The following is a 26,388-nucleotide window of genomic DNA, read 5'->3' as shown; positions in this document are numbered from 1 at the left end:
ACGCGTTTGGGGTCGCTCCCTCATTACTGGCGGTAATCGTTGGATGGTATATCGTATATATGGTTTTGCTTATGATATTGGTTACAGTTTAAACCATGAAAAACTGAAGTTATGATTTTGGTTACAGTTCAAGCCATGAAAAACTAAATTTATGATTTCTGTTTTTCTTTGATAAAAAGAATTCCATGGTAGCTCGTGTAACTCTGGTAATTCATAATCTCACACAAGCAGTGGCTTATGTTGTTGAATCTTTCCTTTTTCAGGTAATCAAGATTAGAAGGGCGGGCCAAGTAACAATGTTATTAAGCTTATGTTATGGTTATGTAATGAATAAGGAAAAATTGTAACCTATGTTGATCTTAGCATAATGAATTAATAGCGATTGTTGATTATTAGAGAAGACTTCCACAAATGTTATGGTTATTTCTTTTTAAAAAGAAAAGAAAAGAGGGTCAATAGAGGCATTTGGTGAGACAGACTCACTGGCAGGTCACGATATTTAAATCCGCTAGATTTGGGTCGTGACAAACGCAATACTAGCCAAGCAACCAACAAGAAACCCTCGTAGGGATTAAGAAAGCCTTCTCAACGGGGGAGAAAATAGAAAAAAACATCAACAAAACAAAACAAAACTTACAGCAGATCATCACACCTAAATCCAGCCGCCCAAAAAAATATCAACAAAACAAAAATCCAAGAGCATATTCTTGTTCGTTATAGTATTAAGCAATTTGAATCTCTAAAATAAGCAAAAATAGAATATATACTAATCCGACGGGTAAAGAAAAAGGTAAGGATCGGAGTTAGGACAGAATCTTCAATTAATGGTGCGCCCAACTTTTCTTTTCTGTTTACGGTGAACCCATTAGGAATATGAGATAAATCGACCGGAACTAAACCCTCGATGAACCAATCGAAAAAATAGAGGTTGCATAGTTTCTCATTCATGCAATTGAGTTCAAATTTTTTCCAGATGAGGTGAAAATCCCATGGTTTTTTGCCACTCGTTGGGGAGCCCATTATGCACGTTCATTGTAGTAATTTAAATTGTTCATCGTATAGGGTCCGCAAAGTAGTATATTTATGCAAAAATCAGCGGGAAAATGACGGTCCATGACGTATTTTGATAATTAATACCTACCAAGGACAAACTAAAAACATTTGTTAATGCTGAAAATGTTTTTGACAAGTATTCATTATCAAAACACGTCATTGGCCATCATTTTCCCAAAATCAACTTGATTAGGCATTAGTAATAGCTATTTAAAAAATGGAATTTTGGTTTATAAAACAAGCGGTCAAGGACATCAATAGCTATATAAAAAATCGAATTTTGGTTTATAAAACACACAGCCATGATTCTGTCACTAATTTTTATTTTTTAAGTTAAACTATTCATGACTGTCTATTTTATAAACCAAAATTTAATTTTTGATATAGTTATTGATGCCTAATAAAGTTGTTTTTTTGCGTGGCTATGTTAGTTTGTGAGCCCTACGGGTCTATTTGATTAGCGAGATAATGGTAGAAAATGCAAGAAAGATCAAAAAAAAAAAATCATTTTTTTTGTATTCACTTAGAAAGAATATCTTAGAAAGTAGTAGAAAATGAACTTTCACATACAACCTTCTAAAAAGCTTGAGAGCTTGCCTCACTTTTTCTCACAAAATGTGTAGAAAATTTTTATTTTCTCAAAAAAATCAACAATAATCACTCTAAATTCTCTCTTTACCCTCTTCCCTTTACATTTTCTCTTCTAATTTGAGCAACTTTCCTCCTTTTCAAATAATAATATTTTATTATCTTTATTATTTTCTTGCAAAACTTCCATCCTAATCAAACAGATGTGAGAAAAAAATTACATTTTCTTTCACTTCACTTTCTATCATTTTCACTTTTCATTATATTTTTTTCACTAATCAAACGGATCCTACAAGATGAACGGTTCAAACCACTACAAGAAAAAACACAATTGCCCGATCTGAACCATTAGGATTTCATATCTTACCGATTATAGCATTGTCTCCAAATTGGAGATCATTCGATATTGGTGACCACCTGATCAAAAAATATTTAATGCGTTTGGAGACATTTAAGTATTATAGAGCACTAACCGAGCACCGCCTAAGATTTTTTTTTTTTTTTTTTGGCAATTGAAACCATCTATCTTTGACATAATACAAATAAGATTATTTGTCACGACCTCGATTTTCAACATATATAAATATTTCATTTCAATAAAAGATCTTCGCATATCATAAATATTACCCAAAAGAGTCCCCTCCGGTTCCATTTACAAATCAAGTCCCCAAGTTTAAGAATTTACAACATAGGCACACCAGCCCCAAATAAGCTTAAGTAAGAGTATAAATAAATTCTTTAGTTACAAACCATTTAGTCAAAAAGGAAATTAAGAGTAATTAGTTACAAAGCCATCTTTAACAAAAGAAGTTTTTAAGTAACCAAATAATGTAAGTTTTCAAAAAGATCTTTCACTTCTAGCGCACTATGCAAGCAAGCTAAAGTCCGACATTTGAACCGGAAAAGAAAGATTAGGTTAAACTACACAAGCCCAGTAAGAAAATCTCTACGAAATCTATATGCTAATGAGATGACGAACGTGAATACAGTGAATCAAGCTAAATGGCAAGTCCAAAATAACACATGTCAATACCATATACTAGCATCAAGCACTCACACACACACACATTCTTCCTCCACCATATTTTCACCCCTTGCGATTTTGTGTTTCCATCCCTTGCGTTATAATAAACTTCACATTCAACTACACAATGACAACCACATTATCATGACTATCAATACCGACATCATATACCCATTCCACACATAACAACATCATCTAACACGTCACAAACACCCCATGGGTCATAGCAATCAAGACACAATGCAACTTTCGTAAAGATATGCAATCCTCAAGCCATAAAGTGTTCTACCCGAACCATGTATAACAATCAATCACTAATATCACACGTAAGCACCACATAACATGTAGAGAAAGAAAAATCCCTACCAAAGTGAATTTTTAAGCAAAACCCTAGGAGAATCAAGTGGGGTCAAGCCTAAATCTTTCAAAACGAGCTCCTCTCAAGCTTTGATACAAAATCTAGAGAAGATATAACCCAAAAACAAGATAAATAAACATAGATCAACAAGTGATTGAGATGAGAGAGTGAAAAACGTGATTGAGAGCTAACAAGTTAGAGCAAGAATACAAAACTTACCCATTGTCCACCAAATGTGAGATTCAAGAGAATTTGAGGAAGAAATCACTTGGATCTTGAAATGAGGTAGAAATCAAGAGATTTGAGTGAGATTGGAGTGGGGTAGGTGAGAGGGGGTGTTTCCAAATCTATTTAGTGGGTTTTGGGTGTGAAAAATGATAAAGAGGTGTATTTATAGTGGGCTAAAATGCGTGCTGAGTTTTCTAAAAATCAAAACGGGTATCGATACTGGGAAAATGCAGTATCGGTACTAGAACCTTCAAAATGTCAAATGGGCCAAGTTCTGGACACTGGGTACCAGTACTGGGAAAATGTAGTACCGGTACTGGCTGGACAGAAAAATGAAATTTCGCCGACGATCAACAAATCAAACCCCAATTGCTACCAACACTTCCAAATATCATTACAACCTCAAAATACGATATTCCACATATTATAAATGATTACAGAAAATAGTATAATTCACGGGTCTCTACATTATTCATACAAAAATTAAAGTTAACCGCATATGGATAGACACTAGATCGGACAACAAAATTATTTTTACTTAAGAATTTGCGTGCCGATAAAAAGGCTTTCCTTAAACCTGATCGAGCCTAAATTTTAGAATTAAGAAAAAAAAAATGAACGGTTTCGATCGGAAAGGTAGCATTGTGATCAATGTAGTCGAAACAAATCTTTCCTTTAGTGAAATTTTTAAAAAAGAGAGTAAAAATTGACATTTCCCGACCAAAACTATAATTAGTCGGCTAAATATGCATAAATCCCGACCAAATTCATTAGTCGGGAAATGTATTTCATTTATTAATTTCTTAAATTGGTAAAAAAATTGTATTTACTAAAACTATTATTAATTAGTCAGCTAATATTAATAAAACCCCACCAAACTAATTAGTCAGGGATGTATTTCATTTATTCATTTTTTAAATTGGTAAAAAAAATTTGCATTTCCCGACTAAAACTATTATTAGTTGGCCAATATTTATAAATCCCAACCAAACTAATTAGTCAGGGAATGTATTTCATTTGTTAAAATTTTAAATTGGTAAAAAAAATTGTAACTGCCGACTAAATTTATTTTTTGGTCGGCAAAACTATAAATTTAGCGACTAAAGTAATTTTTGTCAGGAAATATAAAAATATTTGCCGACTAACATATATTTAGTCAGTAATGATTCAATATTTGACGACTAAATTTTTTTTGTCGGAAATTTAGTCGGCAATTGTGTAATTTGTTGTAGTGAACTACTGCAATGAACACACATTAGGGCCCACAATGGGCGGTGACAAAAACCCTATGGTTTCAGCCTCATCTGAACAGAACTTACACTCTTGGGGGTGTTTGGGAGCCTACTTTTTGGCTTTTCATTTTTAGCTTTTTGGCTTTTTGACTTTTTGGATTATGGTCAGAATGTGTTTTAGAGAATGAAGGAGTCTTTGGGAGATATGTGCAGAATGTATTTTGGAACAATAGTAGTGTTTGGCAGATGAATGATGAAAATGAATTATGAATTGGCTTTTTACCAAGTTGCCCTTGGTCTTTATTATTGTTTTAAAAGGTGTACAAATATTTATTTCTTTTTGCTTTTGGCCTTTATTATTGTGTTAAAATATGTAAAAATATTTAATTTTTATCATTTTGAGGTGTAAGGAAGAATTTGAAAGCCTTCTCATTCTCTTCCAATTTTGTTCACAATTTATGTTCAGTAATGACATTTAATATTTTTTATTTGGTATTTTAGAATTTAAATAATAAGATCATGCTACAAGTAATATTTGAAAAAAGAAATTCCCCCACTTTAATTTAATGCCAAACACATACCTCATAATATAAAGAACAATAAAAGAAACACAAACCCTTAATATTAGCAAACAAATTAAAGTACCAACCGAAGTAAAAAAAAAAACACAAGTTCAGAGCTCATTTTGGTAATTAAAGGTAGGGCAAAAGTGGTAAATAGGTTATGATAGTATGGGTATTTTGGTAATTGCACAGAAAATGGGAAAATGGGAAAAGGTCCAGAGCTCATTTTGGTTTTTAGCGTCCATTGTCAAAAACTGAGAATGGATTTTACAAAATGAGTTTTCATAATTGGGTAACCAAACAACCAAAATGTGAAAATGAGAATGCAAAAATGGGAAAATGCACTAACCAAACACCCTTTGCAATTTGGTATTCCATCAAATACTACTAGTACTCATGGTAGCATGCAGTTCAATACCCCACCCTTAATCACATCTCCTGTGGAGAAACTTTTTTGTATACCGGGTATACCAACACTTTTGGTTTTTCCTCCAGTTTATTTCTAATTTTTGGTCATTTTTCGATCACACTTGGATGATCGAGTCCGTCCATTTTGTAGAGTTTGGCGAGAACCTTTAACATTAAAAAAATCATGTTCATCGGATTTTTGTAAATACATGATCGGCACACATGAAAATTGAAGAAAATCTAAACTGAACACGATTTTTAGTATGATTATGGTTCTCGTCAAACTCTACAAAATAAACGGAGTCGATTATTCAAGTGTGATTGAAAATTGGCTAGAAAATTAAAAACAGACCGAATGGCCCATGTACATATCAGATATTAAACTGATAAGAACAGATACTACAATTGATCTTAGCCAAAAAGGCCAAGAAAGGTATAACAAAGCAAAGATATGCTTACTAATATCCTTCATCCTTATCTAAATGTTAAGGTAGCTAGGAAAGGGACTACTGCATATGATTTTGTCTCATGGATAGTGAGATGTTTCTTTCCTCGAAGATAGAGTTTGCTTTTTGGCTTTAGAAATATCGAGAAGCACATTTTTGTTTTTCCATTAACAATCTATTGATTATATGTATAGATTTTGTTAATGGACGTCGCAGCGTGCGGTTTCAGTTTTAGATGTGGTTTTTTAGGTCCTTGATTTGCTTAAAAAAACCTTAAAACAAAGGTCAAGACGATCCAATTCGTAACGAAAGGGGACAAGAGAATAGAAAAGTATGAGTCTAGTAGCAAGAAAGCAAGATTTCAAAGATCACAAGGTAAAAAGAGAAAGGAAAGGCCGGGATCACCCTGTAGCAGCAGCGTCAATGCAACTTGATTAACAACTTGCTCATTTTGAGATCTGTTTGTCCCATAAATAAACCAAACATGAATGCCTTTAAAAGAGTGTGCGTTAAACTTTTAAACCAAACTCAAACAAACTACTACTCATCTCGTGTTCGACTTACGTGGTGTTCAAAAAATTTAAGTTACCCGAGATCGTTTTGTCATCGGCTCGGTTAATAAAACTCACTTGAGACAGCTTGAATAATGTTCAAAACTCATTAGCTGTTCGGATAATTCATCTGTCCCATATAGATAGCACGCCTTCGAGGCTCTAGCTAGTCTTTTAACTTTGTTACGCAGAGCACAAAATATAGTTCACTTTTTTTACAAATGGGTGGTAACATTATTGCCCTATTTCTCGGGACTGAGCAAATTTTCAGTGCCGGGTGGGTAACATGTAGTGTTCGTTCGACGCATCCGAGCCATCCATTGCATTTTTGGACGGCTCAAATTTGGAGAGAGAAAAAGAGAGAGTAGGTGTTTGAATGAGAGGAGAGAGGGTTTCAATCCGAACTTTCCAAAAATATATTGAACGGCTCGAATGTTCCGAACGAGTACCAAGAGGGATATATCCATCCGACACCGAAAAATTTCTCGGATTATACGACTCTCCTGTAGATGATAAGCCCCCATTCTTTGACTACCCCATGAAAATTGATCACTAGCCGCCTCACTTTTACACCAATAGTGGGATCTCATAAAGTTCATTCCATCTTTAATTCAAAGGATGGCCAAAACCATTAATTTACATGAATCCAAAAGCCGCCCTTGTCCCTTATAAATAAACCCCCTCCTCCCTCCTCATACCAAAAACACACTAATAACAAGTTCAAAGATACAAACCCCAAGCATGGGTTACTTAGCCAACATTCCCCTCCCTTTCTTTCTCCTCCTCAGCCTCTTCACCTCCGGCCGCGCAGCCACCTTCGAAATCCACAGTAATTGCCCCTACACACTCTGGGCCGCCGCCTCCCCCGGCGGGGGCCGCAGACTCGAGAAGGGCCAAAGCTGGTGGCTATCGGTGCCCGCCGGCACGTCCATGGCACGGATCTGGGGCCGTACAAAGTGCAACTTTGACAGCGCCGGAAACGGTCATTGCCTGACCGGGGATTGCGGTAAGCTCGAGTGTTCGGGATGGGGCACCCCTCCGAACACCCTGGCTGAATATGCCCTTAACCAATTTGGTAACCTGGATTTCTACGACATCTCTCTGGTTGATGGGTTCAACATCCCCATGGAGTTCATCCCGACAAACAGGGCCCAGACCGACAAATGCAAGCCCATTTCGTGCATCGCGGACATCAACGGGCAGTGTCCGGGCCCGATGCGAGCCCCGGACGGGTGTCTGAACCCGTGCCAGGTTTTCAAGACCCAGCAATACTGTTGCACACAAGGGCCTTGTGGCCCGACGGATTACTCAAGGTTCTTCAAGGATAGGTGCCGCGACGCTTATAGCTATCCTCAGGATGATCCTACAAGCACGTTTACTTGCACGAGTGGGACCGATTTTAGAGTTGTGTTTTGCCCATGGGGCTGGGATCCACATGTCCCCATGGAAGTGAATGGGACTAGTATTGTGATGTAAATTAAGGGGTCTTTTGAGTTTTGAGTATGCTTGTGTTACTTTGGTGAAATAAGGTCTTTGTACTAATAAGTGGATGCTGTAGGGTGCTTTTCCATAATGCACTCTGTAGGGAAGATTTTGATAGTCCATCTCGGCAATCAGTAATTCAGATAAGAATGTTTCAACGAATAGCAACCATTGATTGCGGGGATGAATAGTTCGGATATATCCTACAGGGTGCACTACATAGAGTGTCCTACAGCATTTTCAAATTCGTACTACATACTAAGGAAATAATCAATGTTGTATTGTCATGTTGCGGTTGTGTTGTAGTAGCAAAGTAAATTCAACTTTGAAATAAAGAACTATTAATTTTGTTTGAGTTTTCATTCCATATATGAGACTCGATGAATAGGTGAATGGCAAGTAACTTTATATGAATCGATTATTATTCATCAATTAGGGCACACTTGTATGTTAATTGAACTGCAAGTTTAGGCAGAGCGAATTGTCCATAAGAGAATTTGTATGTACTGGTGTTCTCTTTCTTCTTCTATTGATACATAGGAAAACTGATATGAGTCGTGGATGCATCTAATTATAATTAGAGAACCATGTAAATATGTGTCTTGTTTTTTTTGTTTTTGTTACTATGTGTGCGATTGTGTATATTGGGTCGAATCCGGAATAGATTCAAAAACAATCTTCTGCCTCAAACCATCGGAGTTTTCTTTGTACAAACTATTTCATATTTGAGACCGCAATAATATTTTGGGTGTTTGTTGTGACAGAATCTATAGTCAAAATTAAATATTGAAAAGCATTCGAATGCATAAAATAGAGGGGAGAGTCTTCATAAACTAGTTTATTTTAATTTCTTAAAGTTACTTTTGGCTCATATACTAAGTGTAACTCATGCTGCTGCTGCTTTTTTGAACAGCAAGTGTAACTTGCCAACATGTGTAAACCTTCTTCCTTTCCGGAATTGAGTGGGATGTGATTATCATAAGGTTAGGGTGCCAACCTAGTTGAGATGTTTTCCTCAGTGATGTCTTTTTACTCTTGCCCCTTATCCTTCTGTAATCATTATCCTTATCAATAAAATTCTCCTTCTTGTTGTTGAAAAAATGTGTAACTTATGCCAAATGGCCAGTTTCGAAAGTTATGCGCAGATGGTAAATTTTGGTTCATAGACTGCAACTTATGTCACAGTTTTGAAAAGAGAGTAGTACCTTCTAGGCTCTAGCTCGACCCTATTGTAACTTTTGCTAATACAACCATAGTTTTGAACACCCAAACGGGAGCATGACATTGACAGCAAGTAGGAATTCTACATCCCAAACTTAAGAAAATTTTCGGTGTCACTGGAGCTTTTTAGGTCGTCAAATTCAAATCTTCATAACTATATCGCGTAAACTTGATCGAACATCCGTTAATCTAAGAGAGACAGATAGTATAGCATTGTGGCCAATATGTGGTGTTTTATTATGCCCAGCTAGTCAAAAAGTGCATTGTCACTGTAAAATATGTAGAAGATAGGACTAAACTTCAGATGATAAACATCCATGCATGACCTGACTTTTCTACGTTAGGAATCATTACGTGTAGCCGCCTATACTTTTATCCTTTGATCTGATAAAGTTTATTAATTCCTTTCCAAATCCATTAATTTATGTGAAGCCAAAAGCCCCTCCTCCCTCTATATAAACCCCACTGCATCTTAGTAATATGGTACTCCTATCAAATACCACCATGGGGTACTCGGCCACTGCCCTGCCATCCCTCTGTTTTTCCTCTTGAGCCTCTTTACCTCCACCTACACCGCCACCTTCGAAATCCCCAACAACTGCCCCTATACGGTCTGGGCGGCCGGTGGCAGTCTCACCCGTAGGCGGCCGCCACCTAGATCGTGGCCTGAGCTGGACCCTAAACGTTGCTGCTGGAACGAAAATGGCCCGTATATGGGGTCGGACCAATTGTAACTTTGATGCTAGCGGTAGGGGGCGTTGTCAGACCGGCGATTGTGGCGGTGTCCTCCAGTGCACGGCGTGGGGTGCCCCGCCCAACACTCTGGCTGAATATGCTCTGAACCAATTTGGTAACCTGGATTTCTTCGACATATCTCTTGTCGACGGGTTCAACATCCCCATGGAATTTAGCCCTACCCGGAGCCCGTCCGGAAAATGTAAGCCCCTTACTTGCACTGCTGACATAAACGGACAATGCCCGAATCCCTTGTGGGCTCCGGGCGGCTGCCTCAACCCATGCCAGGTTTTCAAGACCCAGGAATATCGTTGCACCCAAGGACCATGCGGCCCGACAAATTATTCAAGGTTCTTCAAGGACAGGTGTCGCGATGCTTATAGCTTTCCTCAGGACGATCCTACGAGCACATTTACTTGCCCTGGTGGAACTAACTATAGAGTTGTGTTTTGTCCATTAGGCTCTACACAATTCCCTCTGGAAATGTATGGAAGTAATAATGTGGAATAAGACACTCAAGACTAGCTTGAGTTCTTGGTGAAATAAGGTCATTGTGACCAGGAGAGAGAGAGAGAGAGAGTTAGTTGTGCTAGTAGTGATTTTATGCCCTGAAATCCAATTGTTGAACTTGTTTTTCTTTTGGTTAAGTTAATTGTTTGGCACTTTTGTTTTTATTCATAGATATGTGTTTATTGGGTAACAACTTTTATTTTTCGCTACTACATGAGATGTGAACATAAAGTCCAACGGGCAACATTATAAAAAAATCATGTTATGGTTAATGACTCAATAGCAGGGAGTTATGATTTTTCGGTACCTTGTAAACCCCAAAACAGTTCTAGGTCATGAGTGTGATTGGGCATCACACTACGAAGGCCTACGCTTATTATGCTGCTATATGATAGAATGTTTTGACCCCGTCATTGAGGTAGTGACCTTAAGCAAATAAGTGGATATAATGTGATTGTCACATGTATTGAACAAGATCTAGATAATGAACACCCTATGTATATGATAACCGTAATTTTAGAAGGATAGTTCTACTACGGTTTATTTGTTGTCCTTAGACCTGAGAGGCTAGTATAATATTAATTGCTTATTCGTGTAACTTTGATATTGTCAATCGGTGATGCTGATGTAAAAGGCTATATACGGACATGTTGGGTTATATGGTTTCAATTATATTATATTACTGCTCAACATGGAATCCATTATTCTCTATTTAAGAGAAAGTATATTCGAGCAATTTTTCACAATAACATTGGACCAAATAAAACCGGCCGGTGACATTTTCTTTTAAAATGTTTATTTATTATTATAGAAGTATAACATACTGAAAGTTTTTTTCTAAAACTTTTGGGGTCCAATTGGAAAGTGAAAATTAAGAATTTCAGATACATGAATGGAATTATTCTACTGTTGTGATTCATGTGGAATATAGTATGATGGAAGGATATAAATAAATTCATAGGAAAGGGCCTCACTGATAATTCTATATGGTTAGAATGTAATTACAATATGTTTATGGACATGATTGTAATATGTGGATGTGAAAATATCTGTATAATTGATTGATCAGGAAGAGGGAAAAGTGGTCCATGATAAGTTATGGGTCTTTCCCACAACTAACTGAATGAGAACCTTAAGGGATCCCACCACTGTTCTCTCCAAAACTGACATTGCCTAAAAATATGTGGCTAGGATATTCATAATTGGCCATCAGAACTATTTGAATATTTGAGAGACAGTTGTAATGGAGAGAGCAAGGTGAAATATCCAAGGAGGCAATACGCTTTAGTGGATTGCTTAGTGAGAGTTATTCATCTGTGGTATTATTCACGGAGTTTTTCGTTCTATCCGTGAAGTTGTTCACAGAGTATTCATCCGTGGGTTTATTCACGGAGTTTCTATCCGTATCATTCGTGGAGTATTTGTTAACAGGTGGGTGTTCGTTGATTTAAACAAAGTCTATAATCAAGTGGAGATCCAGAGGTATGTATCTATTTTCCTATAATTCTAACAAGTAGTTGTCCAGGTGTGTATTGCCATAGCCGAAAAATTCTAACTTGAAATAAATAACTGGTTTGTTTCCATCAGCGAGCCATGGTTCCCTGGGTGCAACTATTAAATTCTCACACCCTGTAGCACCATCTTTTACAATTTCACCAAGCAATGGCCCTAATAAGAGTGGTAGGCCAACTTCCAATGCATGTATTTTGGTTGTATTCCAAATGGAAAAGACAGATAATCTCATCTCATAATAAGACAAAGAATCTGTGTGGAAAAAACTTGTGGGCAGATTTACCGATTTCCTTACGAGAGATGGTAGGTTTAATTACAACAAAATCATACAACATACTTACAACATCGATCCCCCAGTAATACTTCCCCCAGTAGTTGTTGCATTAAGATGAGTAATACTTCCCCCCAGTAGTTGTTGCATTCAGATGACAACTATATAGATAGCAAGATTTGTTAACTAACTTCATGTTTAATTCAACCAATTCTAAGTAGTTGACAAATGGTCACTAATTTGTAACTCTGATGAGCTAGGCTATTAGCTACAAAATGTCATTAAGGTGCGACGATGCTCTGGAAAAGTGATCCATTCATTTGTTGCCTCGAAACTATATATATGTCGGATTAAAGTTGGATCAAATTTACTTGAAAGATCCCAAGTACATGTTGCTTATATTACGCTTTGAGAATTGGATCAAGTTTTATGTCTGCTCCAATTATATGGTGCTTCGGTTGGGGAAAAAGAAGAAGAAAAGAAATACTTTCATTTTGCTTGATAGATTCAATGAATCAGAGTCCCTCAGAAACATGTGGCGGATCAAAAGACCCTAAAAGAGATGTCGTGTGATATTTCTCGATAAAAGACCCTATATATTTAGGGTTAACTTTTTCCACCTGAGATCCTTCTTGGGTGTTTACTGGTAAGTTACCTAACTCACTCACGAAAAATAATTGGAATACCAATAGAGAATAAATTCTTTACACCGCCGGTATAAACATTTGTTTCCTCCAAATCAACTGCATCGCGACACGTGTCAAAACAGTAGTCCCAATTAATAAAACATGGCGACGTGGTGCAATACATTGATTTAGAAGAAACAAATATTTACACTGGCGGTGTAAAGAATTTAATCTCATACCAATAAAAGCACCTGTTTGACCAAGATGAGTAACATTATCTCATCACCAGCTGACTCTGCATGCATGCATTCACAGACAAAAAAATAAATAGTTAAAGATGTACCCACTAACAACGTAATTAACGAGAGATTATTCCACGCCCCGGAGCACCGCCTTAGAACCTTTGCAACCACACATTAAATGGGGCCTACACACGTATTTTGGGTCCCACACCATAAAGTGTGGTAGAAGAAGGCCTTGGGGCACCACATGGCGGTGCTCCAAGGGCATTGAATAATTTTCCGCATGCGATACAACTAGTTTAACAAATTGGGTAAAAGTAAAAAAAAAATTTATTTCACTTATTTTTGCTAAAAATAGTAATTTCTCAAAATATTTGGATAAAAGTAAAAAAAATTATTTTTCCGATTCCTTTCGTCAAGACGAATTAATAATTCATAAAAATTAGACGCAAAATTAACAAATGTAAAATAAAAAATAACCATCAAATAAGGACCAAACAACTTGAGCCTTTTCTTTTCTTTTTTTGTAAGTTTAGGAGAACTCCCCCGCATCTCGATCGGTTCGAATATCCGAAAGGATTTTGAGACTTTTCCACCTCCCTGGCTGTCCCTTCTGTTAAATTTTTCCAATTTTGTCGGGATAATTGGACTCGTAAAGGACCGAGATTTTTCCACCTCCCTAGCTGTCCTTTTGTTAAAATTTTCCAATTTTGTCAGGAAAATTAATTGGACTCGTAAAGGACCGAGGACAAGAATGAGGGTCCCCCAATAGTTACGTAGGAAAAAAACTCATTCATGGAAGAGTCATGAATTAGTTTTACGGAGCTCAATCTCGATTGTTCAGAAGTGTTTTATACGATCTTAATTAAAAACAATCTATTAACGGTAATAAAATTTCAAAGAACTTATGGACTGGCGAAATTACATGGAGCCATGAATAAGTTTCTCCCCAAATAGCAGATGCCACTGAAAACTCAACCCAGCATTCGTGTAATTTCCTTGTCAGGAACTTACATGCTCATCTTCCGATTGAAAAAGACCAAAAAAAATAACAAAAAGTCTACGGTTCCCGACCCAAAATCCCGATCGGATCCCGACGCCCCACCGGGCATACTCCGGCCACCAGATGGCCGATCCGAGCCGTCCAAAAATTCTAAAAAAAAAACCGAGTGGGCCTTCGCGAGAATCAACGGCATCCGATGTGTGTAAGTGCTCAATCCAAATACTCCATGTTTTTGTAACATAAATATACAAAAACATGGAATGTTTGGATCGAGCACCTACAAACATCGGATGCCGTTGATTCTTGTGTTGGCCCACTCGATTTTTTTTTTTTAGAATTTTTGGACGGCTCGGATCGGCCGTCTGATGGCCAAAGTGTGCCCGGCAAGGCGTCAGGATCCAATCGGGATCCCATTTGATCGGGAACTGTAGCACCACTGAAAAAATAAAGAAGTACTTATTACATGCTCCACCGAAATATCAATGGAAAATTATCAAAACAAGGCATTTCTAGGAAAACATGGTGTGGCTTGGTCTTCACACTTGTTGTATAGTAGTTGGTCCGGACCCTCGTTAATTAACTTGGTCTTTACATTTGTTGTCAATTTTCTCTATTTATCTCTCTTCACTTATTACTATCAAAAACCTCCCTAAAAAATCAAAACTAAATCCAAACGTACTTCTAACTAAGTACGTTTAACCTATAATAATATAAATTGAAAAACAACCCTTTATACGGTTTGTTACAATTTTCCAAGATCAATAATTAACCAACTCTGTCCTCAAAGCAAAATTTCATACAGAAATTGACTATGGAAGTCCCTTCTAGGCCGATCTCGAAAATAAAAAATAAAAAATAATAATAATAATCCCTTCTAGACAAATGGCCACTCTCTTTTTGTTTCTCACCCTCCCTTCTAGACAAAATGGTCGTCGGCTTCTTTTCTTTTTTTGAATTTTGAGGAAGGTTTTTGAGGTAATAAGTGAAAAAATATATAGATAGATAGATAAATGATAGTAACAATTAAAAAATTTTATTAAAAATCGTGCAAAAAAGAGATTGATTTTCGAGATCCAAAACGAACACATGCAATTTGTAAACTATAACTTCACTACCAAAACAAAAAAAAACTATGTAGTACATCAAAGATCAAGTCATCCCAAGCAATTTGACTATGTACACTTCCATAGACATGGCCACTCTACCCCTATAAATTACCCAAATCCCTTCACTCACAAAGCCACACATTACACCACCCCCAATACCCCATTCCTCTAAGTTCCCCCAAAGCATGACATTCTTCAAATCTCTTTCCCTCTCCATTTTCCTTCTTACTACCCTCCTCTTCATCACCTCCACTCGTGCTGCCACTATTGACATCCGAAACAACTGTGGGTACACCGTTTGGGCCGGAGCTGTTCCAGGTGGTGGTCGTCGCCTTGATCGGGGCCAGACTTGGACCATCAATCCACCTGCAGGCACAAAGCAAGCCCGTGTGTGGCCCCGAACTGGTTGCAACTTTAACGGAGCGGGCCAAGGAAGGTGCCAAACCGGTGACTGCGGCGGGGTTCTCGAGTGCCGGGGTTACGGTCAACCCCCTAACACACTAGCTGAATATGCGCTAAACCAATACCAGAACTTGGACTTCATCGACATATCCCTCGTAGACGGGTTCAACGTGCCAATGGAGTTTAGCTCTACTTCGGGTGGGTGCACCCGCGTCATCAGATGCACTACTGATATAAAGGGGCAATGCCCGAACGAGCTGCGCACCCAGGACGGGTGTAACAACCCGTGCACTGTGTACAAGACTAATCAATATTGTTGCAACTCCGGAAGTTGTGGACCCACACCTCTCTCAATGTTTTTCAAGCAAAGGTGCCCGGATGCTTATAGTTACCCCCAGGATGATAAGACTAGCTTATTTACTTGTCCCGGGGGAACCAACTACAAGGTTGTGTTTTGCCCTTGAAATTAATTAATACTCCACTACTAGAAGATGTTTTGCGGCACGCAAGCATCATTGCTAGTAGTTTCCCTTAATTTATAATAAGGCTTGAAATCCAAGTATATATATGATGGGGTTTTAAAGCTAGCTAGCTATTTGAAAGAATAAATTTTGGCACGTACGCGTATTATGTGCACACGTGATCTGTAATTGGCATAACTTGTGATCTTTGCTGGCTGGCTGGCTGGCAAGGATTTTATTTACAATTATGATATGAAACGATAATTCGCATTAGATATGTTACATAATTTTAAGTCTTTTTATTTTATTTTCTTTTGGTTGGTAATGTAGGATGTTTCGGATCAGCTTACGCGCACTTCAGACTAATCCCTACAGCTCTTCCCACAGCCGTTTCACACACTTACGCGTGGGATGAGGTGGCAATGATTTATACTAGTAGTCTTGTTAGTTGTGTATAAATTAAGTAGATCTTACAATGACATCGATACATGTCTATCAAAATTAAATAACTTCAAACTTTTAGATTAGGTCCAAAATTTCTAGTTCTGTTTCCTAATTCCTCTATTATAAAGGTTCTTCCTCTTCTTCCTCGTCTATAGGTATGAGTTCCTTTCATTTACTCTTTCTGCGAAAGCAGTTTTGATCGTAATTCTTTTTCTCTTTTTTTTCGAAACGATAATAGGTCATAGATATTATAAATCTAAGAAATAATACATCAAGAGAAAACTTCATCTCTAAATAAGAAATCAAACAGAAGGAGACTCAGTCCAAATACTACACCAAACTCCAACTAAATTCACTTCTCCAAACAGACGGAGCACTGCAGAAAACAACCAAAAACATCCACACAAGAGTGATAGAAGCTCCACAAACGAGAAGGAATCCCACACAGGTGACCCCAAAGAAAAGAACCAAAAAAAAGAAAGAAGAGAAAATTGGTAACTAAACCGGACAGAGTCCGCCGTACCGGAGCAAACTTTATCTACCAAGCTGTCGAATTATAGGGGGAAGAGGCGAAGGAGGGGCAGCAGATGATGGTTTGGGAAGGAGGAGGATGGGGGTTGAAAAGGGAGTGAAAAAACCTCCGAAATCTAATATCGAAAGATGAAAAAATCGCACGAAGGGAGAAATTCCTCTCCTCCCGTCACCATTGGGGCGTAAAATCCAATGTGCACAAATAGAACTGTATGGACCACATTCAACTATGAATATGGTGTGTGCAAGTCCTTGTAATACGGTGTAGTGTGTGGACAACTTTTGGAGGACCATTTTGGAGGTATATAGGCCCCGTTTTCACTAACAAAAATCATTTTGGAGCTATTAAGGCCCCGTTTTCACTAACAAAAATCACTGAAAACTTAACGCATTTTACCATTTCGTTTCCATTAACAAAAAACTTTTAACATTATACCATCTTGTTTCCACTAATAAAAAAAAATTGTTAACAAACACTTTTTTTTTTCTACGGTAACTCTACTCATAAACCATGAATAACTTATTCACTACCGAAAACGCCAAACAACTTCTCGACCATAAATAAAAATCTACAAAATTTTCACTACCGAAAACACCCATAATTGTGATTTGTGAGATACGAGATGCTTGTTTAGGTTCTCTGCAGGATAGATTTTCGTGATTTTATATGCAATTTTTGTTGACTGGTAGATGGGGTGTGGCTGCCATCCTCAACTTGGGCTTCCTCCTCAGTCTCCAGAGAAGACTTCTCATTGTCCTAGCTGCTAGCAAATCACTCTCAGCAGCCATGAAGTAATGGCTGAGCTGCTCATTTGTCTCCCGTGACATGCAAATAGTTCCATAGCTTGGGTCTATAAGAATAGCCTTGTATTTGGTTTATTTGCGTCAGAAAATAGAGAGAGGGAAAACCTCAGAGAGTGAGGTTTCTGTGTGGTCAAGGCCGGCTCCGGGGTAAGCCTGCAAGCCTTCAGTCTTGGGCAACTTAAAAAAAATAAAATTTAAGTTACATACAAATATAAAAAAGTTTCCTATAAAAGGCATAAATCATTTCCTGGGTAATTTGTTAAAGCAAGTTGTTAAATTTCCAGGAGCACAGAGTTCGATTCCCAAACTCCACGCGGGGTATTTTATTCTCCACTTTTTTCCTACTACCTCCTTTTGTTTTCGGCAAATTTTCAAAAAAGCACTTTGAAGTTTGAACTTGTCACAAATTTTCATCAAAAAAACACATAAATTTTAACTAATGACAAAAAGATACTTAAACTTGTTATTCCGTCAACAATTAGGCCCTATCGTCCAATTCTGTCAAATTGTAACAGATGTAGCTAACGAAAAGCGTTAACCTTCCCTTTTTTTTACTTTTTATTTCTAAAAGTACTTTTAATTCTTTCTTTCTTTTAGTAGTAAATAAATATGCAATAAAATTTTTTTCTTGAAATTTTCCCTTTTGTTTTCCTCTCAATGTATAATATTACGAAAATCAAATTACTCTATTGAAAAATTTTGATTTAACAAACACAACAGTAATATATACGTGATATGTTCTTACATTTAATTAAAAAAATCATACCTAAAATAAATCGAGCGAGCTAACATAGTTTTTATTTTACATTCGAGCCACCATTTCACAAGAGAGATTAAAAAGATTGGCTATAATCTTAATTGAAAATGAGGCACCATTCCACTAAGAGTATTTTTGGACATTTGAGGCTTTTTTAACTTTTTACGCTTTTCGAGACAGATCATTCTCCTCACATATATCAACTAAAAAGCCCAAAAATCAAAAGTTAGCAGAACAGCCCCAAGTTCTTGGATAAGTAAAATATGATGACTCAATTGAAAATTTTGCGTCAAAAAAGGTGAGGAGAATTTATTTTCTTTGAATCAGATCGTGCTAATCACAAAGCACTATAACCGAGGTTTACATTTTGATGTTGATTTTTTTTAGGGGTGATACCGGTCCAGTTTCGACCGGTTTGAGTGTATTTTTTGGTCGAAACCGGTTTTTCGGTTTGAGATTTTTAGAAACCGGAACCGGTTGAGATAAATCGGTCCGGTTTTGACCGGCTCAACAGGTTTCGGTCCGATTTATCCGATTTTCATTCATGGGTCATATTTTGGGCTCAACACATTAAAAAATTCACAATTCAACCCATAAAATATCAACCAAAAATCCATAATTCAACCCCTTTTTTTGAGCCCAAACAAAAAGAATCAATTTTGAGCCCAATACATAAAAACATAATTAAGCCCATAAAAACAGTTTTATATATATATATATATATATGATTGATTTTATATAATAAATATATTTATTAGACCATTGATACACCACAAAATATCAACCAAAAACTGATAATTCAACCCCTGTCCTATGTTTGTTTATATATATATATATATATATATATATATATATATATATATATATATATATATATATATATATATATAATCGATCCGATTTTTAAAATACATAAACCAGATCGAAATTATTCGACCGGTTTAAAAAATGCGGTCTGGTCCGATTTTTCCGGTTTCAATCGATTTTCAGGTCTCGGTTAACAGCCCAAATTTTTTTGATGTTATTCAAGCTAAAATAACAATGTAATATTGATTTTTTTTGTACTTGAATATATATTTTTATTTTGTATGACTTAATTATAAGTGGACAACAGAACGTAAAATTGGGCTAAGGCAATCCAAATCAAAAAGAATTAATTTTGAGCCCAATACATAAAAAAAAATCCATAAAAACATAATTAAGCCCATAAAAACAGATATATATATATATATATATATATGATTGATTTTATATAATAAATATATTTATTAGACCAATATACACCACAAAATATCAACCAAAAACTGATAATTCAACCCCTGTCCTTTGTTTATATATATATATATATATATATATATATATATATATATATATATATATATATATATATATATATATATATATATATATATATATATGTCCGATTTTGACCGGTTTTTAAAACACATAAATCAGATTGAAATTATTTTTTCGGTTTATAAAATTTTATAAACCGGAACCGGATCGAAATTAGTCGACCAGTTTAAAAAATGTGATCTGGTCCGATTTTTCCGATTTCGATCGATTTTCCAGTCTCGGTTAACAACCCAAATTTTTTTGATGTTATTCAAGCTAAAATAACAATGTAATATTGATTTTTTTTGTACTTGTATATATATTTTATTTTGTATGACTTAATTATAAGTGGACAACAGAGCATAAAATTGGGCTAAGGCAATCCAAATCAAAGTTGTCAATCCCATACCGGCCAGCGTACCGTTTTCACTACTGGAATGGTACGTACCGGTACCGGACTGTATCTCGGTACCGTTCCGAATTTACAGCAATTAATATTTTATATATATTTAATATATATCTACCAGGTTGCAAAACCATTTCCGTGAAACAAATGGCAGCAAAAAATTATCCAAAAAGACTCAAAACAAAGTTATGAAATAAATTAGGATTCCATCATGATCTTAATCGAAGAAAATCATATATAAGCCCATAAGGTTCTTTTAATTTGAGAATGTTGTTGTTTTTTTTCGTTATATTTTAAATTTTTGAAAGAGAAAAACGTGAGGGGTGATATCATGGGGACGATTAGAAAATATTTGTATTGATTGAGAATCCTCTTTTTCTTTTTCTTTTTTGGTTCAGCCGACTTTTTAACTTGTGTCATAAAAAATTAAAAAAAAAGAGAAGGTAATTTTGTACCGTCCGGAACACCAGAAAATGTCCGACACAAACCGGTATCTTCCGGTACATCTGGTATTGGCCGGAACAGGCCGGTATTTCAAACGGAACGGATCTTGAGTCTTTGTATTCCGTTTAAGCACCGGTACCGTACCGTACCGATTGGTACGGAACAGATTTCACAACTTTGATCCAAATGTCCGGCCGGCACTGTGTGAGGTCTGATTTTAAGCAATGTAGAGGTCAGGTGAGTGAGGTGAGTTTGAAACAGAGCCCGCCCAAAGGATTTGGATAGGGCCTCAAAAAATTTTGGGTAAATTTCACTGACCTCCCATCAGGTTTCTGACAAAGACAGAAACCTCCCCCCACATTCCTGAAATTGCACTGTCCTCCCCTCTGCCTCTTGTCGGGTGACGCCTGTTAACGAAAAACTTGATTTTACTTTTATGCCCACGTACTTGTAATGAATAAAATAAATAAGTAAAAGGGAGAAAGCTAAAAAGAACTGAGAAATTATTGGTCGCTCCAAGGACAACACGTCTACTTTGCCTGGTGGTACCTCCCACCAATAAAAATCTGCCTTCCGGGTAAATTGTCAGTCAGAAAGTCTAGCCCCGTTGACGCATTAAATCCACTGACACACGTTCTTCTCTCCACACACCCTCCTCTCGTTCCAAATTTCAATTCGTTTGAATGGGTGAGAAGATTTTATTTTTTTTATCTTTTAATTCTAAAGGGTCATAATTAAATTTTAACTATAGAACTGTCGTTGATTAGCCTTAAGAAAGTCGTAGAATCAAATATCTCTTAGGATTAACCAACGAGAGTCATAGAGTCAAAATTTAATTATGACTCTTTAGAATTAAATGATCAGAAAAATAAAATCTTCTCACCCATTCAAACGGATTGAAATTTGGAACACTTAATTTTTCAACCTTTAGTTTATATATTAAAAATTATGGTTAAAAAATTAAGTGCTCCAAATTTCAATTCGTTTGAACCGATAGAAAGATTTTATTTTTCTGATTATTTTATCCTAAATGGTCATAGTTAAATTTTGACTCTAGGACTCTCGTTGATTAGCCCTAAGAAAGTCGGACAATCAAATATCTTAGGACTAACCAACGAGAGTCCTAGAGTTAAAATTCAATTATGACCCTTGAGAATTAAATGATCAGAAAAATAAAATCTTCTCATTCATTCAAACGGATTGAAATTTGGAACACTTAATTTTTTAACCTGCAGTTTATATATTAAAAAAATGGTTAAAAAAATTAAGTGTTCCAAATTCCAATCCGTTTGAATGGGTGAGAAGATTTTATTTTTCTGATCATTTAATTCTAAAGGGTCATAATTAAATTTTGACTCTATGGCTCTCGTTGGTTAGTCCTAAGAGATATTTGATTCTACGACTTTCTTAGGGCTAATCAACGAGAGCCCTATAGTCAAAATTTAATTATGACCCTTTAGAATTAAATGATAAAAAAAATAAAATCTTCTCACCCATTCAAACGGATTGAAATTTGAAACACTTAATTTTTCAACCTTTAGTTTATATGTTCCATATATGCTGACCTCATCACCGTTAGTTGCTTTCCGTAACGTCAACCAAACGGTTGGGGTAAAGTGCAACAGACAATAGAAGCAGAGGGGAGGACAGTGCAATTTTAGAAACGTGAGGGGAGGTTTCTGTCTTTGTCAGAAACTTGAGGGGAGGTCAGTGAAATTTACCCAAAAATTTTCACAAGATAACACCCAAAAACTTAAGAGACTTGTTAGGAGCAGGAGTTGAACCCAGCCACCTCGTGTTCATGCTACCAGTGAACCAAGGAGTCTTACAAAAATTTATGTTACAACAAATATTATACTCCTGTATAACCTACTGGGCCCCCTTTTTTGGGCCAAATCTTGGGCCCCAGACCTGGCCTCTTAGGCAACCCTTGGACCGACCCTGGTTTGAAAAAAACCCACCTGTAAAGCTCTTGTATTCCGGCAACCATAATTGCTCTGATTCCTTCATGGAGTACTCAATTTTGAGGAATCACGTAATTCTCCGTGTTCGTATCTGTGTGTGTTTTGGCTTTGGCCACCTGTAAAGCTCTTGTATTCCGGCAACCATAATTGCTCTGATTCCTCCATGGAGTACCCGATTTTGGGAAATCATGTAATTCTCTGTGTTCGTATCTGTGTGTGTTTTGGCTTTGGTTTGATCCACTCAGGGCACAACAATTTTAAGCGTAGAAATTTTTTTTCCAACATTAAAAAGAGTGAGGGAGGGTATAAGATTAGAACAACAATTGAACAAAATAAAAATTCTACATTTTTTATTAGAAAGGAGCGAGGGAGGGGATAGGAGTAGAACAACAATTACACATATCAATCCCTATGTTTAATTAATTTACCAATGGAAATACATTATGACTTTTTTTTCCCTTTTGATGCCTTCCCTTCGTAGAGGGAATGCCATGGACCGCCCCCTGGGCATAGGTTTTGCCCGAGTCCAAGGGCAGAAGTACACTAGCTAGGGCTAAGGTGGGCTATAGCCCATGTCACCTTCCGGGAAAAAAAATTTATTTGTAAAAATGTAGCCCAAACAATTCTACCCCAACCCATTTTAGCTTAGTCCTCTCTGTTGATAGTAATGTACGTTCTCTCACTTTCTCCTACGTTCTTTCTTTTCTGCGATCCCTCTCTATCTCTCGTTCTCGATCCAGCAATCCAGGACCACACCTCTCTCTCTCTCTCAAACTCTCTCCACCCTAAAATAATCACCAAACATAGCCCGAGTGTAGTAGGAATTTCATCCAAGGAAACAAAAGCAGTAGCAGGCCAATCAAAACAGAAGCAATTGCAGCAGTGGCAAAAGATATGTCTGATCCAATTAATAAACAAGTTGGCATGGTATAAGGAGCTGGGCACAGCAACATGAGTAGAGAAGTCAAGACCCCAATAATATCCATAGTAGCTAGCAGCCCTGCCTTTGGCACATGCAAAAATACCACTGCTTAAAAGCTTCTCATTGGAGCATTGAATATTGTCCTCCTGTACGTGTGACATGCATGGCTGTCAAATGTCAATTCGTGGAAGGACAGAATCAGAAATATATTCTGACCTAGGTTAATCTAAAATTTATATATTCACTTTCTGATATATATTTCTAATATATATTCACTCTTGGTTTGAAGGACAAAAAAAGAGCTTTTCCTCCTCTCTTTTTTGTTGGGATTGTTCCATTATGATATAAACCTAAAAGAGTAAGATAAAAATCAATTTAAGCACATTGTTCAGTGTTCTACATCAACTAAATCAGATAAAAATCTAAGCACACCAGCCAGTGCTCTGCATTTAACAACATAAGTATAAATCTAAGCACACTGGAGCATAATAAGTGAATACTTACGTATCTGAAGCCTTGCGATTCGACGTAATTGAGTGGTAGTTTTGCACAAACGTAAAAATAAATAAACCAAGCCGGGCTCGTGTGTGCTTCATCAAATATGCCATAAATGTAGCATTTGTTCGTTGCATTCAGCTTCTCTACCGTCAACAACAGAGAAGGATGTACAATTAAATTTGAACCGCATATTGACAATCAATGGTTTAGATTTGTTAAATATTTTACCAGATTGAAAACAAATCTGACCATTAAAAACACTATCCAACAGTTGTGATCACTTGGACCGTACCTTCTCTTGTTTATCACTTGAACCATACTTCTGCAATCTACAAGCCAGATTCTTGTTCTTCTTTTTTTTTTGGTCAATCGATAGGATGATATCTATATAATAAAATAGAGTTGCTTTTGAATCCATTAGATAATCAACGCTTCAGATTTATCCCCTCCTTCTACATCAATCTAGACCATTCATTCTACATTCCTTCTAAGTTTTATAAGTTTTCCAATATGGGAGAAGACTAAACATATCCCCCTTCATTTTTCAATTGATTATTTTGGACCCTTTCCTTACTTTCCTAACAGTTATCAAGATGAAATCAATTATCACCACCTCATTTAGTATATTTAGATAGATAGAGACTTTCCTAATTTATTATCGGTCTTGCTATTGTCAGCCTACTGGGCTGACGATAAACACACTAGAAGGCAAGGAAAATACGTATTTCTGTGTATTTTTTAAACCCTTTAATATACATTCACACACTCACTATTGTCAGTCTAATGGGCTGATTTTAAAATTTTCCATTTATTATAGAACGTAATTGATGTATTTATTATAGGCACCTGATAATGCCACGACTAATTAGTTTAGTGCCACGAACCTTTTCTGTAGTCTCCCAATTATACCCTTAACTCCACACACACACACTCTCTCTCTCTCTCTCTCTCTCTCTCTCTACCACACTTCAATCTCTTCCCCCAACTCAACTTGTCTGCATATTTTCTCCCAATCCACACCCCTTCCTCTCTCTTCTTCACATCTGCTCCTCTTTTTATTCTCACCTAAATTTGCCCCATTCGTGGACAACCCATCAAGGAGAACGCTACTACAGTTCTCGGATAGACACCCGGGTCATACGACTCATACCGTCGGTTGCACACAACCAGGTTGACGCCTTTTTCTTGCTCTTGATGACGTAATTGTCGTTCATCTTTGAATTAACCAATGCATCATATCCATCATGTACTATTTCTATCCTGATCTAAACAAATAAAGGAGAAGATTTGCAACTTGTCAACGTCAAATGGACACACACACACTCACAAAATGTATTTTCAGTTTCTTCAGATCACAAAATCTATTAGTGCTTTGTCTTAATTTGCTCTGTTTGCATGTGTAATTGTGAGTTTCAGAGAGAAGAATCGAAGGAGATTCAGTGGCATTGGAAGAGGGAGTGAAGGAAGGAGATGATCAGATGGATATATGAGATGTCGGGTTTTTTCCCCTGTTAATGGTGATGATAATTGAAAGCAAAGGGAAGAAGCGAGAGACAGAGGACATTTGGATTGCTCTGGATCTAATAACTAAAAAGTCAGGGAAGAAAAGAAGTAGGTAGCTTGACTTGCTTTGTTGTTGAAGGGCAGAGTAGTCAATCAGATTAAAACATCGTGGCACTAAAAGATCCAGTCGTGGCATTATCGGTACCCTTTATTATATTGTTTGACCTCTTTTTTGTTTCCCAATACCGTGATTTGATTATATCAGTTTCTTTGCCTAACGCAAACTTAGCACATTCCATTTTTTTTGAGTTAAAACTAGGCAATTGTTAGATTAATTGCACAGAGCTCAGAAAGATTGTTCTTTTCTATTGTCGCCGGGTCTCGCAACTGGGTTACTTTGAAAAACAAGGTCACTCATTTCTTCGTTTTAAGGTTCGATTCAAGCTTAATGGGAAAATATCCTCTGCCTTTAGCCGTGCCTCTAGAGTGTAGAGTTGAGTTTTGTTCACCCTCCACTTAAGAGGGTGAACATTACCTTCCTTCTTATTGGTTGAAATGATGTGAACCTCACCACAAAGTAATGTCATGCTTATCAAAAAGTGTATTACATGGTAAGCATGACATCACTTTGTGGGTGGAGTCCACACCATTTCAACCAATAAAAGTAATTTCAACCAATAAAATAGAGGGTATGCCTATTAATTTGTTATACTCCGTACTTCTCACGTTGCTGTGAAACAATGGACTTCTGTAATAAT

At 36.7% G+C, this 26,388-nt stretch overlaps 2 protein-coding genes and 2 pseudogenes across 2 annotated transcripts in view; 3 read left to right on the top strand and 1 right to left on the bottom strand.

Annotated features, from left to right (window-relative positions):
* Positions 1-5,781: 5,781 nt before the first annotated feature.
* LOC131334949 (U2 spliceosomal RNA) lies at positions 5,782-5,891 on the bottom strand (annotated as a pseudogene).
* A 1,105-nt stretch (positions 5,892-6,996) lies between these two features.
* Positions 6,997-10,469, top strand: LOC131332411 (osmotin-like protein TPM-1; annotated as a pseudogene).
* A 4,812-nt stretch (positions 10,470-15,281) lies between these two features.
* LOC131332405 (thaumatin-like protein) lies at positions 15,282-16,295 on the top strand. The gene has a single exon (XM_058366610.1). The coding sequence runs from the start codon at positions 15,345-15,347 to the stop codon at positions 16,023-16,025; it is 681 nt and encodes a 226-aa protein (XP_058222593.1). The 5' UTR covers positions 15,282-15,344; the 3' UTR covers positions 16,026-16,295.
* Positions 16,296-16,775: 480 nt separating this feature from the next.
* LOC131332390 (uncharacterized) overlaps positions 16,776-26,388 on the top strand; it is a 97,600-nt gene continuing 87,987 nt past the window's right edge. The window contains exon 1 of the mRNA XM_058366592.1: positions 16,776-16,787. The gene's annotated coding sequence lies outside the window, so the exon portion shown is untranslated. The remainder of the gene's footprint in view (positions 16,788-26,388) is intronic.

The sequence above is a fragment of the Rhododendron vialii genome, chromosome 7a (assembly GCF_030253575.1).
Source record: "Rhododendron vialii isolate Sample 1 chromosome 7a, ASM3025357v1".
Taxonomy (NCBI): domain Eukaryota; kingdom Viridiplantae; phylum Streptophyta; class Magnoliopsida; order Ericales; family Ericaceae; genus Rhododendron; species Rhododendron vialii.
The sequence above is the reverse complement of the archived record's forward strand: the minus strand, read 5'-3'. Positions and strand labels throughout refer to the sequence as shown.

Bases quoted from the DNA above. Each gene is read 5' to 3' on its own strand.
- LOC131332405 (XM_058366610.1), top strand. From the start codon at position 15,345: ATGACATTCTTCAAATCTCTTTCCCTCTCCATTTTCCTTCTTACTACC.